At 32.6% G+C, this 24388-nt stretch overlaps 1 protein-coding gene across 6 annotated transcripts in view; it reads right to left on the bottom strand.

Moving 5' to 3' along the window:
* Positions 1 to 642: 642 nt before the first annotated feature.
* The window catches only part of LOC143255585 (clustered mitochondria protein homolog), a 100403-nt gene continuing 76657 nt past the window's right edge, over positions 643 to 24388 (bottom strand). For all 6 annotated transcript variants that reach the window (XM_076511462.1, XM_076511465.1, XM_076511464.1 and 3 more), the window contains exons 27-35: positions 15416 to 15693; positions 15017 to 15208; positions 14422 to 14502; positions 12120 to 12245; positions 11303 to 11388; positions 9079 to 9208; positions 8474 to 8608; positions 6848 to 6921; positions 643 to 6517 (exon numbers count right to left, since the gene is read on the bottom strand). In XM_076511462.1, the coding sequence (XP_076367577.1) occupies positions 6358 to 6517; positions 6848 to 6921; positions 8474 to 8608; positions 9079 to 9208; positions 11303 to 11388; positions 12120 to 12245; positions 14422 to 14502; positions 15017 to 15208; positions 15416 to 15693 (1262 nt within the window). In that variant the 3' untranslated portion in view covers positions 643 to 6357. The remainder of the gene's footprint in view (positions 6518 to 6847; positions 6922 to 8473; positions 8609 to 9078; positions 9209 to 11302; positions 11389 to 12119; positions 12246 to 14421; positions 14503 to 15016; positions 15209 to 15415; positions 15694 to 24388) is intronic.

Genomic DNA, 24388 nt, shown 5'->3' with positions numbered 1-24388 from the left:
TTATGTATGAAAGATTTCTTAGTAAAATAGAATGTATTATCTCTAAAGTTTCTTTTCAGCATGAATTTAAATATGTTTTGTATTTAAAAGATCAAGACCTTTATTGCTTATAAATGACTGGTGTATTTATATACTTGAGATATATAGTGTATGTTGAAGTTAGGAAAGTTCAAGTGTGTATGTATAATAATAAAATTCAAACAATAGTAATTAGAAGTTAGACCAAACTTCCTGTGATCTGCCATGTCATCCTTTGATCAAGCTGCTTAAAACCAAACTATAACAGCTATAAAATTTTCAGCATCCAAACAAATATCAATAATGTTTAGAAATGGCTTGAGTAGTGAAAAAAACTATTAAAAATGTACAATATTTTGACAAGCTTGTATCATCAAGTACCTGAAAGCATTTTGTGGCAGTTGAACAATCAAGTAAAAAATACAAAGGTACAATTAATAATTACTATATACACTGCTGGTCAATGAACATGATTTAGTTAATAAACTTGCTTAATGCATAAAGTTGCTTAGGAATGCATAAACAGAGTATAAAATTTTAAAGTTAACTTTTATATGAAGTATGAAAGTGTTAAGTATTAAACCCAATCTGACAATTTCACTATAAATAGATGCAAAGATTAAGTTGTTTATTTCAAACTTTATTTGAAAATCTGTTATACATCATTGCAATTTCTTGTCATACACTTCTAGTCCAAACATACTTATGTCAAGTTCTATAGTTGGGTTGAATCAACAATTAGAAAATCCTGATGGAATGTCTACTACTACAGAACATCTACACAGCAATCATATACTAGTAACACTTTTACACATAACACTAAAGATGTGGTGGTGGAGCACAGGATGGATAGACAGTAATTTCCACATAGTGGTTGAATTCACAGTACACCCGAGATGACTAATTTCTGGCAACAAAAAACAAAGACAAAATGCCAGTTGGAACAAACTGATCCATGTTCAGTTGATGATTCAAATTGATCTTACAGATAAATCAAACATCCTAAGCTCTAACATGCTACCAAGTTCATGATTATAACTAACAAAGCTCAAACACTTGTACAAATCATTAAAAAATAAAACAATATTAAGAGTCTACAAAAATATAAAGGAACAGGAGTTCTAGTGACTTGCATTGAATCATGCAGTTCTCACAGAAAGTAATTTAGCATATTAAAAAGTCATGGCCATAGAGTTTGTGTGTTTATTGTCAATGATTGCAACTGCCCACATCAGGTATTGGAAGATTTTAAATTATTTTCATACATTCTCCACACTTATTAAGTATCTTGTGATAGTAACAAAATTCTGTACCTTAAACTAAGATTCTAACCCTTAATTTAGTTCATATATAAAAGCAAGGTACAGACCTTTTACTTGTGTATTATTGTTGAATTTTAACGTTTCTAATTGGGGTTTTATATAAACAAATAGTACAATTTACATAATTATTGAATAATCTCCCACTGTCAAAAAACAGACATACAGAACATGTTATATTTTTTGAGCATGTATCTAATGATTAATAATTATACATGTATTCATAAAAGCACTATTGTTGTACACATTAACTTCTCTTAGTAACAAACAGCAAAACCTTTGCACCTTCATCAATACAATAACAAGTGGATAGTATTTTTTGAAGCCAGTAAGCTTTAAATATTTAAAAAGTGAAAAGGGTAATTCATGTGAAACATTCCTGGGCCTTAAACATTTAGTTGATCTCTTGACTAAAGAGGTATAGTTTAGTTGCTTGCAATTTTAAATGTGATTAGGTAGCAAAAAATAAAATAAATAAAGGGGTATCTTTAAAATTTGCATCAAGGAACTTGGCACATAGAAGCACCTAGGAAACAGAAGTGTTATAATATTGACTGCTGAACAGTAAATCTAAAGGTAAAATGAAACTAGAATTCATGACGAAACAGATTTTCTGTACTTATACAAAATGCTAACAAATTGATGGTACTTCCCCAATACCAGCATCAGTCATTTAGCATACCTTATACTGGCATATTTTTGATTTAAAGCATTTTTGTATATTAGGCAACTTTTTTTTTTTTGTAGTACATCCAGTTGCAATCGTAATTTTTAATTTAATACTAGTTTCTAAACAGAAAATTGGATTCTGCAATGTAGCTGAGTATGCTTTGAGCACTCCCTGTGTTCAGTTTATTTCATGGCAGCATCATTCTGTAGAAATACCAGTATTAGTTACATTAATTTGCTTATTTCAAAATTAATTATAAGTACAGTATTCTATAAACTTAAAGCATTATTCATTGTAAACAATAGCTACTGAAAAGTTGTAATTAATGAACAAGGAAGATTTAACCCTAATCATGCATGCTAAGCAATAATTCTTTGATTCTTCCTCCTGCATATTTTCTAAAAGTTGTCACAGAACAGTGCAAAGTTTCTTTACATTTTAGTTTGCTAGGCAACTATTATACATCACCAACTGCATTTTTCAACTTAATTTGATAAATGTTTGCTGATATGAGGTTATAACATTGCACAGTACTGTTATTTAAAGAAAAAGAAATGAAAAAACAAAGTACTGTGAAATAAAGTAATTTGTATAAAGTCTGAAGCATCAAACTACATTACTTTATGCCCTAAACACTGGTACGCTCTTATTTTCAGATTTACTTATGTTTTATACATTCCTTCTTTGTTCACGTATCAAATATTTAGAAGTTTTTATTCCCAGAAAATGTTTGGTCAGAAACATCCCCCTTTTGCACACATTCAAATGGAAAATTGAATTTTGTTTAATGTTTTCATTTAACACATTTTTCAGGGATGCATTAACTATACAAAACAAGATTGCTGGTATACAAGAAGAATCTTCACAGCCATTTGTATAAAACAATTATGCTGTATTATTTTAGGTTGCCACAATACAGATTATAGAGTTAGGAACTTAACAGTTTCATTTTACCTTCTAAATCTTAATTTGTTAGTAGTAAAACATTAAATATTACAGTTGATGAAAAAAATTACTGTTGTCAGTTAAAACTGAACCTCCTACATTACCAGCTAATATAAGCTTGCTGTCACTAGAATACCAACTTTTTCACAGAGAAACAGTTGTTAAAACTACCTCTTTCTTTAATGATATATTTACAACCGCCTGTATGCATATTGCTATGAAAACAATTTCTAAATCTTCCACCAGTAACTAGATTTATAAAGTGTACATTATACTGATTGTGGAAACAAGTATCAGGTTTACTTATTGGGCATATTTTAAATCAATAATTCAATGCTGTTATCTTTAATGAAACTTTACACGATGTATTAAAAAAGTATTTCAAACTTAAATATACTACAATTGTAACTTTGAAAATATATATAGTGCAAGTGTTGAAAGGAACAATTAACTGAGAAAATTTGCTCAAATATAAATTCATTTTATATAGTGTCCAGATGTATTTTTCATGAAGTTTATAGTCAAAATAGAATTGTTATTGCAATTTAATAGTTTAATGTACAAAAATTTTCATATAAAACTGCTAAATACGAGATTTGATCAAATAGTCACTCTAACAATCTTTCATCTTCACTGTTCCTGAAATTCTGTTAGTTTCTTTTTTTTTGCTAATAAAAGTATTTTAATGCACAGTAAAAAATGCAAGGAAATGGCCAAATCAAAGATATTACATACTTCTACAAAATATACAAAAGTCTGTACAATAACCAGAATATTAAACCCAGTAAAAATTCTCAAAATTTCATATACTATATATATATATTCTAACAGGTTCATAGTGCATAAAATGCTCCATTTCATTTAACATTACATATTACAAGAAATTGTTTGTGTAAAAACAAAAAAGTGGCAGGTTTACCTCTATTCACTTAAAAACAGCATTTCTAATACTTCTGTTTCTTTAACAGTTATAATACAGAACTTATAGCTGTAAAGTATAACTTAGTTCATGAATTACTGTAATTTTTGCTTAAACAAACAAGACTTCAATACAGGGATTATACAATGTATAAGCTGATAGTTTATCACATTTATTATAGGACTAATATGCAGTGTTGTCACATGCTTCTAGATGTGCTACACAAACAGGTACAGTTTTTTGAGCAGTACATAATGGATAGAATTACAGTAAACCTTGAGATTTCAAGATTTTTATTAATGCATGTAAATCATATTGGAATAAAGCTGGTTCAGATCTATACCATTAGGCTGTCTGGAAAAACTATACCTTAGTTTATTAAGGAGATACTCATTAATATGTAGCTAATCACATTCTAGATATGACAAGTTCCTCAAGTATACATATAGTTTAATAAACAAAATTCAAACTCACATACAACCTTTAATCTATTTTGGAAGCAATACAATATTACATCTTTAGAAATAATATCTCACTGCAGATTAACCAACAAAATATACTAAAGGAATTCAATATTCAAAACTTAAAATAGTTAAGTCATTCGAGAACTTTTTGTAAATATTTTGATTACTGATGGATGAAGGTGAGGTACAACTGACTAGCCATCACAAATGCTCACCCTCCTAGCATCTACTGTTATTATAATTGCATTGTACAATTTATCTGAAAATGTTAATCATTTTTGTATTTTTCAGAACAAAAGCATAAACATGCCACGAGTAACCAAAATGCTTCAAACAAACATTAGAATGGTATTGCACTACAACATCTAATTTTATACAATCTGTTAAAATGACAATTCTGGGTAATCTGTTTACATATATGCTTGAAAAACTCATCTACATCCACAGAAAACTGAGTAAGTTTAAGAAACGTAAAATAAAGTAATGAATTTTGTTTACCACCCTCAGTTGTAATAATGTAGTACATAGTGCTGTACTATGTGAAAATGACTTGTATATATATACATGTTTAATCACAATTACATATGCTTATTATCTTTTACAATGTTTACAGATGCACTAACAATTTAGATGGTAAGCCAGTTCATCTAATCTTAATCTAGTACATGTGTATTTACTGGAAATTGACATAGAACTAATAAGATGAAAGTATTTTATCTAATACAATTAATAGTTTACAAGTGCAAAAACAAATTTGAGCAACTATGAAAACTTAATTTAAATTAGGAAAAGTTTCTCACATGAAACAATACTGTAATAGTTAGTGTATTTTACTTTGTAACAAAGTACGATAGAAATTCCATGTTAATAAACAGTATGTATACGAGAATAAAAAAACAAATGCTGTCACAAAACTAACCTCCAAGAGGTTTTATCAAGTTGCAATTTTCTACTTTTATGAATAGAGCAACTCTAGTTTCATTTCTAATTCTTGATTATAACAATACTAGTACTGATTACTAAAAAAATGCTTGATCTAATTACTTAGTTTTCATATGTATACACAACATGACTGTCAGTCTACAACCTTCTTCCTAAACACAATGACCACCAGTCAAGAGTACAAAGAGGTCAGAATGGACCTGTAGTGCATGCACTTAGCAGAGATACCTTTGTACGCTTTGGTAAAAATTAGATTTTATGCATTATTCAACAAATGAGAGAAAAAAGTTTCCTGAATTCCTTTTCTGAATAATTTTCTTTTATGGATATTCATAATATTTCCCAACCAAAACTGATGCTTTAAACTATCATGAATTAACAGTTTTGTATGAGGTAATGACAAATTTCTAAAAAATGTGATCTCATAAAATACCAAATATGAACCAACAATTTATATATTATTGATATATATTTTTAAACCTATATCTTTTCTTAAAGGCCTAGCAAGTAATTCAAACTTAATCTAAAGGTTGATCTCTGCAAGTTCTTTTATGGAACAGAAAAAGAATCCAGGAACAGCTTCTGTACACCCTTATTAACAAACATGTAAACAATCATTTTCAGGTGGGATTTGGCTTTATACCACACAGATAAGACACCTGGATGAAAAACACCATAAACCCCAGTTTTAATTTTATTATCACACAGATTCAACCAATTAATACATTAAAAGGTGTTCTCTAAACTAGGTACATCATACACTTTAACCAGGACAGCTGCTGGGTTGAATGTTACCTCCATGTTAAAACTGTCTGGTAGCTATGCAATACTGCAGTATAGCCAGAAAAATATAGCACCAAGTCTCCCACACACAGGTCCTACAACAGGCAGCAGGCCAGTACAAGTCCACAAGAAACCACTACATCAGTTATTACAATTCTATGACTGAATTCTTCTATGTTTTGACAAAACCTGCTCAGTAACAACACCCTCTAAAGCACAAAAAGACATTCCAGGGACAGGACACCCTCCTTTAAAGCTACAAACAGAAACAAGATGTCCTCCTACAGTTTGTAATAATTATCGACTGGCTGGATCTTTTTTGTCAGCCTCAACTTCAGTCTCTGGGGTTGCAGGAATACGAGAAGGACTGAGAGAATCATCTTTTTCTACCTTACCAGATAGTTCCTTCTGTTGGCGATGTTCAAATTCAGCCCTGAAGTGTTCAATGTCTTGTTGGCTGTATTAAAAAAGAAAATTGCTACTTAACTCTAGAATATACTACCAATGGGAGCAAAATGTTTTTCATAAATCAAAACTAAAGACATATCAGTTTTCACAATTATTTTAGATTATTAGGAATCTGACAGTTTGAAACTATAGTCACATACTTTAGAATTACTATGTCTTATCAGGTGAAGACAATACAAATCACACAAATTAACTGCAGGGAAAATGGATTTACTATATGAATGTAAGATAGAAAAGAATTGTAAGAAGAGGTAATACAAGTTGGATGAACATGACATCAAGCCTTAATTTTAAAATACTAGTGCTTACTGAGTCTTACCTTATCTGAACAAATAGTATGCCATTGATGATGTTAAGCATGTCAAGGACATTACTCATTGAAGGTGGTTGAATCTGAAAATATTAAAACCATTCAAATTTTAAACAAATAATTGACACATTTTAACTCTTTCACTGCCATGGGCAAGAAGAATTAGTACTCTCCCTTCACAATTCTCAGTTTACTGTTGTCTAATTTCAGGTGTGTTCCATAATAGAAATAAGCATTTTTTTTCTTGTTCTCCTGAATCTCAAAACAAACTTTACACAGTGTTTACCTAAAAAGGGGTTGTGAAAGAATAGGTCTTACTGGAAAACTATCACAACCCACCAGTGAGTCTTGTGGGAACCAGCGTGTTAAGAAATTGTTTACATACTGTTCACAACACGTGGATTGACATGTTGCACCAGCAAGTAATTTTTTCCACTTTTGTTTATTACAACATGAATAACAAAGAAAGGTAGAATCACTTATTCCCTGTCAGATACACTGAAAGCCCCATCAGTACTTAGTGATATCAAATGTAATGCTAACAGTATTTTTGGTTACTTGTTTTGTGACAACTTATTGGGGACCCTGTTAAACCAATAAGAAATTTGGTCAAAGTGTTTTCAAAATGTATATATAAATCTGACAGGTCTGAATCCTGTCAGTAAGTTGAGTTGGGATTGCTGGGTAGTTAAATAAAAAATTAATTATTACTATATTAGTGCTTTTTAATTGCTTGTGTTGCAGCAAACACATCAGGTTTTAATACTATAACTCTTTCTTACCATATGCAGGAGAGGAGAAGGAACCATGAAATATTAGGCACAAACCAGCAGTTGCAATTTATTAATTAAAAACACAAAAGTTAAAATGCAACAGCCGATACACAAAAACAGCTTAAAGCATTCTACAGTTCAGTAGTCACAAGTTACCATTCTTCAGAGTATTCCATCCAAACATTACACTTTAAAACTGCCACACACAGAAAAGCACATAGATAACATGACCTTTGAAAAAAGCTATTAGCAGTCATCTAAATATAAGGCTAAGTATTTTAGCTGGTTGACTTTATTTCATATGTTTTAAGAACAGAAAACCCTAAAATATCACTAAATATTTTTTTATCATCTAGTTTAACATCTGCATTCATAATTACATACTACAGTCATCACTCTCTGTTCATAGCAAGAACATAACATTTCTTTCCAATCAAGCAAGTAAACAAATACTGAATCTTAAAGCTTTTAAGCAGTGTACAGTTTACAGTCAAAGGCTCTGATATATGGATTGAAAACTAACAAAAAAATGTATAATTCTAATGTGATAAAAGTTCTAATAACTTATATTTATTGAGAAAAATCACAGAGGAAAACAGGTTGATAGAACACACACACATTCAAGCTCTAGTATCAAATTGATAATTGATTTAGCTAAACAATGATCATTCACATATCATTCACCAAAAAGCAGTAAAAAAAAAAAATTACAATGTGAAAGAATTAGACTTCCTTAATCCTAGTTTCAATTTGAAGCTGACCACTTAAATAAATCTATGAAAACTTGTTTAATATTAAACAGGTTACAAAAATTAATTTCTATCAATTTAGTAAATTAAACAATGTTAAGATATATTCTCACCTGAATTGGTGGCAATACTGCTCCAGAGTTACCCTTGTAGATTTCATTCATCTTCTTCTGTAAAACAACTGCTTGCTGGGTAAGATGTCGTAAACATTCCGAGCTCTCTTTGGTTTTCTCGTGGTCTTCTCCAAGCTAGACAAGAAGGTGATTATTGTCAGAAGTATATTTTCTAGACTTTTAAGTATATAAATTAACCTGCTTTCCCAATTTACTTAGAAGTACATATAGTGGCAAATTTAAGATTCATTTTCATAAATCACCAGCCTGTGCAAAAATCCTCTCATCCACTTACATAAAAGCAACTTGTAATTTATATATTATACACAGATATTACAAACAAAAAATACAAGAAAGTTATTGTTTTCACTTTTATCTTGAAATTTTTTGTTTATAGAAGAATACAAGCAAATCCAGATTCCTAACCATCATCTGTATCACTGAGTACATACTATGGTTACGCCTGCTACAAAACTCAATAATTAACCAAGTTCACTTTTAAACATTTAAGAAACAACAAATGTAAGGTAAATAAATAGAAACATTTATATTCTAACTCCAGTATTTTATTCTGTAAAAATCAATGTTCAAGCACTGTCACATACTTGCTGTTTATATATTGAAAATGTTTCTTTCTCATTCTGTAAGGCAGCCCTAAAATCTCCCATGCAGGACTGTGTGCGAGCCACCAGGTGATAACTAACAGCAACTTTTAGACTTTTACTGCCATTATACCTATATCATAAAATCATATAAATACCAGTATAAAATACTTAGTTTCAGAAAACCAAATATTGTTATGTAAGTGCAAAGAATAGGTTATTTTCAACAGCATGCACTCTTTTTTTTTATACATCTATTGACTTTCTTTCTTTGCCATGTGGACAGTTTATTACATTGTGCAATGTATGTTTACTGAGCATAAGATTACATCAGTTGCATGAAAACATAGACAATCATACATAAACATTTCAAAAGTAAATACTTAACAATTTTTAACTCATAATTAAGCTGCAAACAAATTTACTCAGAGAAACTGTCCTTTCTGAACACTGTATATCAAAAGTGTTCAAAAACTTTCTGGCAATATCTTCCTCCTTAAATTAGTAATGGGAAATGACAAGTAAATCATTTAAAAAAACCAAAAAACAATGAAAAATGTTAAATTCACATAGTATTTCTCTTTTTGGATTCTACATTACTGTACAATTTAGAAATTAATTCTATGATCAATTATTAAACTGAAGAATCTTATTCTAGAGTCTAAAGTGAATAAGTATTACATCATCAAAATCTATGCCAATGAGTCAATGTGACTGATCTTGTAATTTAACAAACTTATGACTATACATACTATAATTCAAAGTATGCAACAAGTTATGAAATTTGGCACTTTTGGTAAAAGGTATATTACAAACAAAAAATAGTATTGTAATAAAATATTTTTACAAACAAATCTATCTAAATTTAAGAAGCCTTTACAAATTTAGCCTGAATGAAAAGCAATTTTAATAGATCCATTTCATTTCAGTTTTCACATTTCATAATCTTTAGACCCTTTTATGTGTAAAACCTCTCTCTACGGTAGAATTCTATTTTCTCCATGCCAGCACTAATTATAGCAAAACCATCCATAGTGAAAGTTGAATAACACAATTAAAATAATACATTTATTTTAAAATGACTGCAGATTTTAACAAACAATTAAAATTACCTAGCCTAACAGCTTCATGCCTATAACCTTTTCACAGCTGCTTTCATTTAATATTACTGTTCTTTGAATCATGTCTAACTACTGTAACAAACTCATCCAGCAAAACCTTAAAAGACAACAAACTATCAAGTTACATCATATGATGCAACCTGTGTACTTTCCTCAGACAAATCACAAGTTGTTTACTTGTTTCATTTAAGTTCTTGTCTAACTTACCAACTTTATAATTTTAGTTACTTTTGTAAAAATGTATATATATAAAAAAGAAATTAGCATTTAATTTAGCCTTGAGACCTTTCTCATGCAGATATGCTGTTTATTAACCTTTTTTCTCACTACACTGGATATCCAAAAAGTAATTGTTTTCAAATATGCATTTTATAACAATATCAAATAGTGATATAGAATTTGCTAAAACTATTACAACTTATCTAAATTTCTAACTAACCTATAAATAGGTTAAATTCCATTACAGCTTAGAAAGATGTTTTTAGTTTATTCACATCAAGTATCTTTGCAAACTGTCACTTTTAATTGATTTATATAGTTCAAAATATACTTTCACTATTGATTATAAACAAGTCCAATAACAATACCAGAGAATTATACACATTTCTTAAAAAATAGAGGATATAGGAGAAGCATGTAATGTGGATTGAACAAAGTGATCTCAGTAAAACAAGAAGTGGGTGAAATTTTACATTCAGATTTGTCAACATCTACAGTATGTGCTTCTAATTGGTTGAACAATTTAAAATCCTTACAAGGGAAGATACAAATGAGAAGCAAGAGTACCACTTCATTATGTGACTTAGAGATGTTGATTGAAAATTAAAATATTTCCTTTTAAAATTAAAACTTAAATAAGATAAAATAAACTGTTTTCATGTTAACTTTATTTGTATACATTGATAATTTAATAGTTTAAGTTTAAATGTAACTAAAAATTCTTGAAATGTTCACTTAAGACTTTCCTGCACAAACTATTTCAGCCTGTCCATTTATAAGCTTTAATTTTCCAAGTCTACAAATCTGATTACTACAGCATTAAAGTAAATATGATATAGACATTACTATCATTGTATTATAAACCTCATGAAATATTTGCTACTTACTTGCTATTTAATTTAAGTGCATTTTCCAAAAATCTCAATGAAAGATCGTACTCTCCCACAGCATGAAGTATGAGACCAATATTACTCTGAAACAATATTGAATTGTGTCAATCATACAATAAGTAATCTTCACACAAAGTCTGTCAAACAAAAATGTAATTATCCAAAAATGGCAAGTAGTATTCATTTTTCAGAGATTAATGCCTGTGGTCCAAAACAGAATACAAATTACATGCAAACCTTTTTAAAAATGTTTCTTCAAAAGTTCTTATTAAAACTGGTTTGGTTTGTTTTGAATTTTCGAGTAAACCTACACAAGGTCTATCTGCACTAGCCGTCCCTAATTTAGCAGTGTAAGACTAGAGAGGAGGCAGCTAGTCATCACTACCCACTGCTAACTCTTGGGTTACTCTTTTACCAATGAATAGTGGGATTGATCATCACATTATAATGCCTCCACAGCTGAAAGAGCAAGCATGTTTGGTGTGATGTGGATTCAAACCTGCAACCCTCAAATTATGAGTCAAGTGCCTTAACCACCTGGTCATGCCAGGCCTATTGAAACTGATTAACTTTTCAAAACTTACCACTCCCATAAAACTACTAATACTTACACCTCCAATTCAACTTTAATATTTTGAAAAATGTTTAATATTGTGGTTGACAGTAAGACTTGCTTCCTAAAAAAATGAAATTTGCAATTCATTCTTATTGTTTCAAATATATATTATTGAAATTAAATATATTTAATGCTTTCTTTGAAGCAAGCCATAAAGAAAAGTAACCTCAACATACTCTCCATAAAACCGATACTTACATCCAGTACTGCAACTTCTGGGTGATTTTCTCCACAAACCAGCAGAGCCAAATATCGAGCACGATATAGGAGTTTTAAAGCAGTGCTCACTTGTGAATTAGCAAAGCAGTAGAGAGCTAGGTGAGTCTGTTAGAAAAAAAAAAGTTCCACTTACATAGAATTAGCTTCATATTATGCCTATTCCATCACCAAAGTTTGAAAACAAGTTGTGTTAAGAAGTCTTAATACAGCTGAAATAAAATACCAATATTTGAAAATAGTGAGAAGAAATGAGAATCAAATATAAATATATAAACCATGAAATAAAGAATAAATGAATTTTTTTATGAAACAAAATAACACAAAAGTAACCTGAGAAAAAAAAACTCATGATCATGACATTCCAATGGACACAGAATTAGCATGAAAAAAGTTAATATATTAGGTTGAGGAATAATTCGTGAGCGTTTTTAAATAATTTCATTCAAGCATTACATGCAAGACTATACAATACTTCAATGCATGAACACATTACACCCAAAACATTTATTATGATACTTTATTTCATGTAATACCTAGGTATATAGTATGCATTGTTTTAAACAAAATTGCAAGAAATTAAATGCGAAAAGCAGATGGTGTCGAAAATGCTCGATTTTATCCACTTGACATTCCATTTAATGAGCTGAAAATGAAAGCAAAAATTAAAGACATATGAAAATCAAACACACCATCTATTAGAGCAAAAAATTATCTACCAAATGACTTGAAATATTTTGCGAAAGCGTTTCATTTATGAATATATTTTTTTTAACTTGAAAAAACGCTCACGAATTATTCCTCAACCCAATACAAAAAGAAATTAAATAACCTACTACTTTTGAAATGTAGACTTTCCTTCATTAGGGATCACTGAAAGACAACACATATATGGAAAAACATTATGAATACACTGTAATCTATATTTCTTTTATTTACAATACATACAAATTAGAAAGGTTTTAACTGAAGGGATGCTTAAGGATAGTTTAAGTGATCTTTGGAAATTAATAAGCTTTCTTTAACTTGCTCAGTGCCGTAGACGAGATAACTCATCCAAGCCAATCGGTAACAGTGCCACGGACGAGTTAATTCGTTCTCGATAATACCTAACTCCAACGCCAGATGACAGCACCATACATGCATTTGACCTACTTACAAATTGTTTCACTTATGATCCAAAATGGCGTCATGAAAAAGTTACAAAATGAAGAAGCACTAAAAGGAGCTGCTGTAGCAGCTGAAATATATGGCAGTCAACAGGTTAATGAGAAAAGGTTTATGTAATGTTGGTCCAGTCAATGGATTTAAGACTACTTTAGGCCTTTTACAAAGCATTTACAAGTTGTAATTATGAAACAGTGATTTAATTTAGGCTTACTATCACTACATTTTGAGATCTACTTTTCTTATACTTATAGGCACAATTCATGTTTAGTGTATACTTATTAACCACATTATTGGTTTAACTCTACATGAAATACAAAATTTTACTGCAAGTGTAGTGCCCTCTTTGCTAACTTAAAATAGTGTTTCAGTCTAGTGCTTTGCTCAAAATGATACTCCACAGCATCAAGATGACCAAACTGTCTGCTCTGCTTTCTGGTAAGAAACTTTAGAATGAGCATAACCTCTAACACAATGAAAACTAACTGAGATGATCAAATGATCATTTAACTCAATATATTTTGAGTCCACATACACTTTAATTGCTCATTGATTTTTGTGCTTGTGTACATGTGCCATTGGTCACATCTTGAAATAGCTAGGTCCCAATAACTTTAAATTATTACTTTTATGCTTATCAAACATATGCACTATGTGTTGTACTGCTTGTTTAATACATATATGTATGGCAGTGATGCTTGAGACAGCATTGTAAAGAGAAATGTTGCATAGAAGAACACTACTCCAGAGTAATTAATCTATGTAGGCATTAATGGTCACAAACTTTCATGCTGGTTTCAGCTACTGTCAAATAACCAATTCCACTGCTTCATTAGTATTCGTCAAAACAACAACTTTTGGTAATAGTTGCAAATAAATTTTTGAAGCATGCACAATTCAAGTAAAGTTTTTGTTGGAATCAATAAAAAACCCATCCTACTGAACACAGAATGGAAACAAATCCAGCAGCAGTACACTTTCTGCTACTTTTTGGTCATCTAATACAATGAATAAAGCTTCTAGTCATTTAATATTAGTAAATTCTACAAGCTATAGTAAGGACTATGTTATATTGATAACCTTTAAGTAAGAATTAGTATACAAATAATGAACTTACATATTCAGTAATAGTATATGGATGGTCAATGCCATTCACTCTTTCACTCATTAGGACAGCTTTTTGTTGGTATGCCATTGCCTACAAAATATTTTAATTATAATTATCTATACAATTAAAAGTAATATTTGTACTTATCATCATATATGTAAAAATTAAAAAAATAGTTTACTTGAAATTATTTCACTTCAAATATTTTTGGAAATTTAAAATTTTGGCAAGAAATTTAGTAGGAAAGACATGCATATGTTTGCCATTAAAATTTATCAATAAAATCCAAAACCACTCAATATCTATTTGTACACTGTTGACACTGATTCGTCATTTCAGTTTCAAATGTCAAGCACCTAGCTAAAACAAGCCTCAAAGCCCTCTTGAAATACTCCTGCTCCATATTTATTAAATGAAAAAAAATTATCTTCAATGGTTTTATCATCACAGAAACTACTACTTAACTCGTTCAACATTTAAGAATCCTACTAGGTATTACAGCATGGAAAACAATGATTGTACACTTATGGCTGTTCATTGGAAATTGATGAAAATCTAAGCAATGATTAAACTGTTGCAAACTAGATACAAACCAAGAACTCACCTCTGTGTGATCCCCCATAATATAGTTAAGTCTGGCTAGCATTCTAAGGCACTGTGCTATCTCTGGGTGCATGGCCCCATAAACGTTATTAAGTAGGTTTAGAGCTTCACTGATTAGCTCATATCCTTCTTTCAAGAATCCCTGTTGAATCTTGTTCTGGCCTGTGGTACAGAAGTTGTAAGCATCTGTAGCCTGAAACATTCAACAATAATCTACAGTTGAACCTAAGGTAAACCTAAACAATATACTTGTACCTATTGAAGACAGAACACTGCTAATTTTTATACTTCCTAACCTTTCAAGCCTTACTCTGGCAGTAATAAAAACACTTGCAGAATAAAGTTATAAAAGATTATTTATATTCCATTTACAAGTCATTCTAAGCTATAATATTCCTACCCTTGGGTTGATATGCTTAACCACAGGAAATACATTCAAAATATCATCTTCAGTGAATGCTGACCGACCACGATTATCTAAATTGTACTCCTTCAAAAGAATCTGGATGCCACTTTTCATGCAGAAGGAACGAAGCAATGAGACTTTCTGGATGCCATAGTGTTCAACAAATGCATCTGCAGACTCCATCTCAAATGTCCAGTTGTAGTATGATAGAAGTTCTGCTTTTAGGCTACTCCAAAAGGAACGAGGAGTTAGTGTAGCCCATTCATTGTTATCTATACAAGACCAGAAAATATTCTATTAGCCTAGTAAGGAATAAACTCCACATCATTTAAACTTCCTTCAGTAAAAGGGTCTATGTGTTTGACTTACAGAAAATTGTTTTTTTTTTACAGTTATGCTGTTATTAATTTTGGCTGTTTTAATAAAATAATAATTTTAAAATTGGAATGAAGTTAAAAACTTTTCAATCCAGATTTAAAGCATGTGTAATTCAAGCAGTGTCATAAGTGGTTAAGTCTCTCCAGATTGTTAAAATTCAATTTGTTAAATTTAAGAACTTGTTTTTACACCATTTCAAAAATTCATAAAGATAATGTTTCCATAAACATCTATAGTTTAAAGCATATGCTCACAACTACAAAACATTACAAAATACTTAAACAAGAATTTAAACCCTCTACTCTTTAGACTGTCAATAGAATCAAAAATTCATTTATAAACAAGATATTAGTACATTTTGACATAAAATCTATTTGCCTCAATACCTGCAGACCAAGTTTTAAAACTGCCAAAAAACAAATTGAAAGACAATCCTGACACGAAACACTGAACCAACCTCACAGAATATTGCTCAAATAACCTCTTTTACCAATTAAAACCAATTCTACAAACAAGACTAGAACTAGCATTGAGTCATCTCATATCGTAGCTAGAGCTACAATTATGTACACACAAAGATCAACAAACTGAACTGAACTACCTAAAGAACATAGCATTATCTAGAATTTTCAGCCTCAACATCATAAACATGACTTTCATTAAACTTTAAAACAGTAAAGAATACCACACTAGTTCTACCCTTACATCTATCACTAACAAAATACACAGTAACTTTGTTTCACTCCCTTTTGTTACACAAGTTACAAGTGAAATCAATAGGCTTTTTAATCATTTGAGCTTTGACTTAAAAACTACACTGACCTTCACATAAAATTAATACCTTACTACCTAATGCAAAAGAATCTCTACCCAAAGAACAAAAGTAGGACATCTAAAGCTTCCTTGTTTGTTTTGGTGTTTTATCGCACAAAACTAGGCAATCTGCACCAAACATCTGGTGAAAATTTCAAATTAAAGTAAAATTATTAAAATTCATAAAAGGAAATTAAGGTAAAACAAACCAAAGTTTAATTTTTGAATTAAAAACAAATAGCATCAAATCCAATTTTTACATCTAGTCTAGAATGGTAAGAGAAAAACGACTGTAATACAAGTTCTAAAGGACTTCCTGTAGCATAATTGTAATTAGCATAACTCCCCAGGATGACTAATGGGTAAGTTTAAACATCAGTATCAGTCACCTGAAGTAGGCCTTTCCAGTCCAAGTTATTTGACGTTATGGCCATTTTTTAAATTTCAAATCAAACTAGTTGTACTATGATTCTTAAAAGGGAATTACATTAAAAAAAAGTCTAATGTATAAAGCAAAAAAAACTTAAATAGCATTGAAAAGATTAAGGGCCTTTAAAACACTTCTAAGGTGGACAGTGTCACCATTACCAATAAAATCGTCTAACTTTACAGAAAACCTTGGGACAAAACATGTTTAAAATGGTGCTCTCATTGAGTCGTAACAGCAGCAAGACAGTAAAATTGGCTTATTGTGACGTGAGTGTTACACAAACACACTGGTGCATCAGTCCCTGATAAAAGAAATCTGTTTAAACTGTGAACAATGTGTAGTCTAGTTAAAACAACTTCCTCTTTCTGATCCTTATGGATGCAAGACGACCAAAGTCCAACATAGGGTTTATTTGGAAAAGCTTGTTTTCACGTTGCTCACTCCAAGTCAACTGTCAACTGGCACAGAGCCAAGCCTTGAATACAGAACCATAGCCCATGTATGGAACAGGCGCATCAGTGATAGTGCCAGAGCAGATAGATTTAACTGCAGTGTCAGCAAGCTTATTCCCATGAATATAATGCAGCCTGGTATCTAGAAAAACTTGATAGACGTAGATGTTAGAGAAATGGGTCAGTCGGTTTTGAATGTCGGAGAGAACAGGGTAAGAACCAACACAAAGCGATTCCAGGGCCAGTAGAGAACTAAACGAGTCAGTATAAATAGTGCAGTTTGACTACTGCTTTGCTTCTGTGTGATCCAGGGCAAGAGAAATGGCATACAGTTTAGCAGTAAACACAGAAGTTGTAGAGGGGATTCTGCACACAAACTGAACCACAACAAACTATGGCAGAGCCCACACAGTCACCTGATTTCAAATCATCTGTATAAATAGGAATGGAAGGATGGTTAGAAAGATGTTCAGCAAATAGCAGACAGTATTTCCAATCAGGAGTGTCTGCTTTTCTCAGGTCACATTTTGGAACTGTAAAAAGCCATGGTGGGATGGGTTGACTAGTGGATACAGCAATGTTATCCACAGACAGACCCTATTCATCCAACTGAACCTGGTTACAAAGGCCAAAAGGAGCAAGGGCAGATCATCTGTTTTGAAAAAGTATGGCCCACCAGGGAAGGAAAATATAACCCCAGGTGGGATGGTTTGGTAAGGAATGAAGCTTTGAAGCATATTGTAAAGACAGTTGCAAACGGCAGAGGTCCAAAGGTTCACGAGACTATGTATAAGCTCTGAACTGGAGAAGTGTGGAAAGTCCCAGTGCACAGCCAAATTCCTTGATGATGAATGGAGTCCAACGTCTTTAAGGCAGATGGATATGTTTGGGCAGATCCATAGTCAAGTTTCGAATTAATAAGATAACTGATGTGAGATGTGAAAGTTGTTGGAATAAAGCCCATTTACAACAGTAAGAGGGAGCTGTCCAGTGATGTCACTTATCTTTATACTGAAAAGTGTGACACTCAAAACACAGCCCTCATGGACTCCAAGTTCCTGTAGAAAAGAACGGGAAAGTGTCGAACCCACATAAACTTGCAATTGTGCCTGTCCATAAAAATGTTTTTTATAAAAATGAGCACATGGCCATGTAATCCATTTATATGGAAGTCTTGCAAATCACCATACCTCCATGTTGTATCATAAGCCTTCTCAATATCAAAGAATATTGATACAAGATGATGTCATTTGAGAAAGGCTTCTTTGAGTGACTTCAAGTTGAATCAGGTGCTCCATGGTGGAACGCTGTCATCAGAACCCACAATGGGTGGGTGTGAGGTGGTTGTTTGATTTGAGGACCCAAACAAGATGAGCATTAACCATTCTCTCTGAGGTCTAACAGAGACAGCTTGTCAAAGCAATTGGACAGTAGTTTGGAGGAATCTTGAGATCCTTTCCAGACTTAGAGAAAGACGGGACAATAGATTGACATCAGGAGTCATAAAAAAACATTTTCCTGCCAGATGCAGTTAAAAACAATCAGAAGAACAGCAGGAGAAGGAGGAGATAGATGGCACAGCATTTCATAGTGTACATCATCATGTACGACCAATGTAATGCCAGACTGATGAAGGGCCAGTTTGAGTTCCACCAGTGTAAAGGAACGATTATAGTCATAGAGACAATTAGCTCAAAAGAAGTGGGTGATCGCTCTGCCCGAGTCTTAATGGTTAAGAAGGTGGAGGAAGAAGCAGAAGTGCTAGATACCCAACAAACGCTTTCACCTACAGTATTGGCAGTGCACCAGGTATCAGCTACTTCCTGGCCATCAGAGAGCAAGATCAAGTGGGGGACAGAATTATATTGCCAACTGATCTGCAAAATCTTGTCACATATGACTTTGGAACTGGTGGTAGAAGATATGCTGGTTGTAAACTTAATCCAAGTTTCCTTCTTTCCACCGAGCACGTGCACGCGGGCCTGCTGAAAAGCAATGGGGTGTACGAGTGTGGAATACCTATGAAAAGTATCCCAGGCCTGTTTTTGAGCCTTCCGTGCCATATGGCAGGCAGGATTCCACCATGGACGAGAATATTGTGGAAAACTTGAGGTTTTAGGAATACATTGAGCAGCTGCTTGTATAATGCAATCAGTTACTGCTGCCACACAGTCATCTACTGATGGCTTACAGACAATGGCAGGATCAAGTTCTGCAAGAGCAGTGAAAGAGAACCAGTTTGCTTGAACCAATTTGCAGCTGGGCACGTGAATTAGGTGTCATCGACCACAGCCAGCCTCCCTCAAAGTTATAGAAAAATGATGATTGCCAACCCTACATGAAAAGTGGGAGAATAGTGGAAGGGAGCATACTGAGAGATCAATAGCAGTAAAGGACTGACTAAGTGCATGAAAGTATAAGAACCAGTATTGAAAAGAGAAAGGTTGTGTTCAGAGAGCATACGCTCTATGAAGCAATCCCTCCCATCAAATCAGCACTTACTCCCAAATGGGATGATGTCCATTAAAGTACCTCTGGATTAAAGAGAGAGACAGCAACTGTTTCATGAGAACATCATGGTCTGATTGATCACAGGTCTCTCCAAGCAACAGGTAGAGAGGACAAACAGTGATGGTAAAACCCAAGGAAATACGGATGGCAACAGCGTTCAAGGGTGTGTCAAGTAGCAAAGACAAGGTGGGCACATCCTGATCAACCAACAGTGCCACCCCTCCATACACTTGTCCATCACACAGCCTGTCATTTTTGTACAAAGAATACCACTGAAAGGTGACTGTATCAGCAGGTTTCAGGAATGTTTCCTGAAAGGTAAAGGATGGTAGGAAGCAATCAGTGCTTTGATGTCATCCAGATTAGAACATAAACCCCAACAGTTCCATAGTATCATGGTGGTCTTTTATTTATGTGTAGGCAAATTACACAGCAAGTTCTTCTGTTTACAACCACTTAGGGCAAGAACAAATGTAGGATGGGTTAAAGCCATTGCAATTGATGCAATGAGGGTCTGTTTAACACTCACAGGCATCATGGTCCTTGCCACTGCAATGAACACACATCAAGAAACCATGACATGATGTTTTTAAACTGAACTGCTGGCACTGGAAACATCTGAGAGGGTTTGGAATGTATGGCTGCACCTTGCAATTAAGATAATCTGCCTTGATGATGGCAGGTGGATGCAGTGATGTAAATGTTAAAATAAGGATGTTGCTTGGCATCATAATTCCATCTTTGCAAGCACAGATATGCTTCACTGCAGAAACTCCTTGGGTGGAGAAACCAGAGAGAATCTCCGACTCAGAGATGTTCTTCAAATCCCTCTAAACAACTCCTCGTGACATATCCAAAGTAGCATGAGGCATAACCTCAAGAGGTACATCCCCAATTGCCTTTGAATGTAAGAGGAGTTCCCTGGTTGAGATGTGGATAAAAAAGGGAGACATTTGCCCTAAAGGTTTGTCTGAAAGAGAATGTAGTATAAGGAAATGAGGTACAGGTGTTTATAGATGTTGAAGATTGTTTCTCAGAATCTTAAACACGTGGTCGTTTACCTATAGACTGTTTTTCACTATTTTATTTAAGGTTTATTTGAAGGATCCATCATAAAAATGAGTATTTCAGTGCCCACTGATCCCACTCACCATGGAGCTCTGCGAGGGGACCTACTACAATGCAGCAATGCCAGGGTTTCATGAGCACTATACCCAAACATCAGCATCAGATAGTGTCCACAACACCTGTTGAGAACATCCAATACTGGTACTTGGTTGACCGTAGCCCAAGTGGACAAGTTGATTGACCATAAGGGGGCCACCCCCAAGGCTGCCCATCTACAAGAATTCAAGGCCAAAGTGGTCTGTTGGAGTTTGACCCCTCAACCTTCAGGATCTTCTCTCCTCCACGGGTCACCATGCATGGCAAACATGTGGGTGGATGTTTTGATCCCAGAGGTGGTAAACTGAAAGAACAGAACCTTCCCTGAAAGATCCCGTCACCACGTACAGGAATCCACACCGAAGGGTCAAAACATGCATGTTTCACCATGAATAAGAAATTTTTCCTTATATTTATAAATCACTGTGTGCCTATCTATTAAAGTATCAACATAATTTGTTTCTCTCCAAGTCTGCTTCTCAAATATCAGTTGAACAAATCACAATAAAAGAACCAAATTATAGTTCTGGTAAGTTAGAACTGTTTCAACTGTCTCTAAAAGCCCGACATGATTTTGTAAGTATTAGACTGATGAAAAACCACGTTTTTTCAATTTTACAGACATGGTTTAGTACATATGTTTCATTAACACTATACAGAAAAGTCTAACTGTAAGGTTGATATACAGTGCCTTGCAAAATTATTCACCCCTTTAAAGTCCCACATCTTATTGCTGTCTGAGCTTGTAAGCATGGAAATGTCAAATTGGATTTTATATTCAGAATCTACACTATCTAATCTGAGAAAGCTAAAACATGCTAATATTATGCAAGTTAGATTTTCAAAACATATTAGAATATTTTAAATTGCATAAGTTTAACACTTTTGCTACAGCAACCTTAAATCAGTTTAGGTGCAAAAGATTAGATTTAAAAGTCAAAATTAATTTAATGGTCTATCTGTGTGTAATACAATGGTTTAACTTGAATTAAGAGTAAATGTATCTGTTCAAGCCACAATTCACATTACTAGTGATATGACAAACCAACCACAGAGACCAAGACCAAGGAGCTTTCCAAGAAAGTTACAGATAAAGTAGTAGAGAAGCAAAGATAAGAAATTTACAAGAAAATTTCAAAGTCACTGGCTATCCCTTTGAATATGACGAAATCCATCATTAGGAAGTGGAATGTGCTTCATATCACCCAGATTAGGCCACCCTTTCAAACTAAACAGCCAGGCAAGCAGGAAACTGGTTAGGGATACCACTGAAGCCAACAGTGAGTTTGAAAGATTTTCAAAGTTCCATTGTCTAAGATGCGAGTCAGTTTTCATATACTGACAATGTTCCAGTCCAAACAAAAAAGGTGGCCTGTGTAGGCAAGTAACAAGAAAGAAGCCATCATTGAAAAAAGAATTTTGTATCTCATGAGAAGTTTGTGATAAAGCATGTAAATGACAATGAAGATGTACTACAGTAGATTCTGTGGTCAGACCAGAAACATTTACATCTTTCTGGCTTAAATTCAAAGCATAACATCTAGTATATGCCCAATCCAGCTCATTACCCAATCAACACTATCCAAACCATCAATGATGGTTGTGGTAATATATGTGGATGATTCTCATCAGTGGAGACTAGAAAGCTTAAGATTGAGAGAAACATGGACGGTGTAAAGGCAAATCTTAGAGGAAAACCTGCGAGTCTACTAAGAATCTTAAACTGGCTTAAAAATTCACATTTCAACAAGACAATAATCTGAAGCAAAAAGCCAAAACCACTCTAGGTCATTCAATTTTTTTTAAACTACCCTAGTGGGACTTCATTGCAGTCCATCAACAATACCCAAACTTGCAGAATTAGAGCAATTTTGTCATGAATAATTGGCAAACACTACATCATTCCATTATGTAAAGTTAGTAGAGACCTCTCCAAAAAGACTCGCAGCAGTAACTACTGCCAAAGGCACTTCCACTAAGTATTGACTTGGGTGGGCTGAATATTTATGTATTCAGCAAGTTTTGATTTATATATGTGCTTTGCATTCAGCATCCTTTACATGTAAGTGTTAAGTTTGATCATTAGTTTTAATAAAAACAAGTTAATTAAAAAACATTGTCTACATTATTTGTATTTCATTAAAAATGCAACATTATTGGTAAGGAAGAATAGGATTGTAAGACACTGTATATTATATTGCATTATTAGCATAATTACCATTGTGTTGTTTTGTACCATTAACTTATCTAAGATGGAATTCTAATGATTCCAGTACATCTACTAACCATCTTACTGTGAAAGAGTCAAAGTATGCATGTCAACTTTGTTACATTTAAAATTTAAACTATTATCAATGGATACAAATAGACTTGTAATCATAACATAATTAACAAATCAGATTTTAATACAAGTTTAAAGTTCTTACATTCACAAAGAAATAGTTAACAAATCCTCTACATCATTGTATAAGAATTGTGACATTTACTCTATAGATTTTCCTTCTAATTTATTTATAACCCCTCTTTAAAAGTATGGAAATTAACATGTATATTATTCACTATAATAGATATTATTAAAGCAAAGCTAATCTTTTATAGCCTATATCTTACTTGTTTACATAACCATAAGTTGGAACATCTGACCCCTTTCACACAATCAGCTGTCACATTCTCTCTTTTACTAATTACCAATAGTCCTCTGCTGTTTAATACTATATTATTTATAACCAATAGAAATAAAGTTTTAAGGTATAAAATAACATACTGCATTACATTAGTTTCTGTACAAGAACTTTCTATTTCACTTTCAATTCAAACTTTATTCCCACTGGAAATGCATTAACTAGACTCACTGAATTTTTGATGGCTCTTATCACAGTTAGAAACCCTGAAACACTATTGTAATTATCCCTTTCAGCAGAGACTTTGTCCCTGGGACCAACCTTGTAGCTAGTTTGTGTTTGGTATATAGTTTTCATGCTTTTTCTTTTAAATTAATAAGCACATGTTTAAACTTCAGATTATTAGTAAATATTGATTCTTTCATACACAAAAATACCAGATTTTGTAAAATTAAGTCTAAAGGTTTTTTTAAGCACAATTTTTCACATGCCTTTATTTTCATGTGTATCTATGTGCAAGTAATTTCCAGTTCAAGATTTAAAAATACTTTTATGCATCAGAAAATGTTTAAAAGTTCACATGCTGTGTCCTTGTGTC

The sequence above is a fragment of the Tachypleus tridentatus genome, chromosome 7 (genome assembly GCF_004210375.1).
Source record: "Tachypleus tridentatus isolate NWPU-2018 chromosome 7, ASM421037v1, whole genome shotgun sequence".
NCBI lineage: Eukaryota > Metazoa > Arthropoda > Merostomata > Xiphosura > Limulidae > Tachypleus > Tachypleus tridentatus.
Note: the sequence above shows the minus strand (reverse complement) of the source record. Positions and strands in the feature narration are given on the sequence as shown.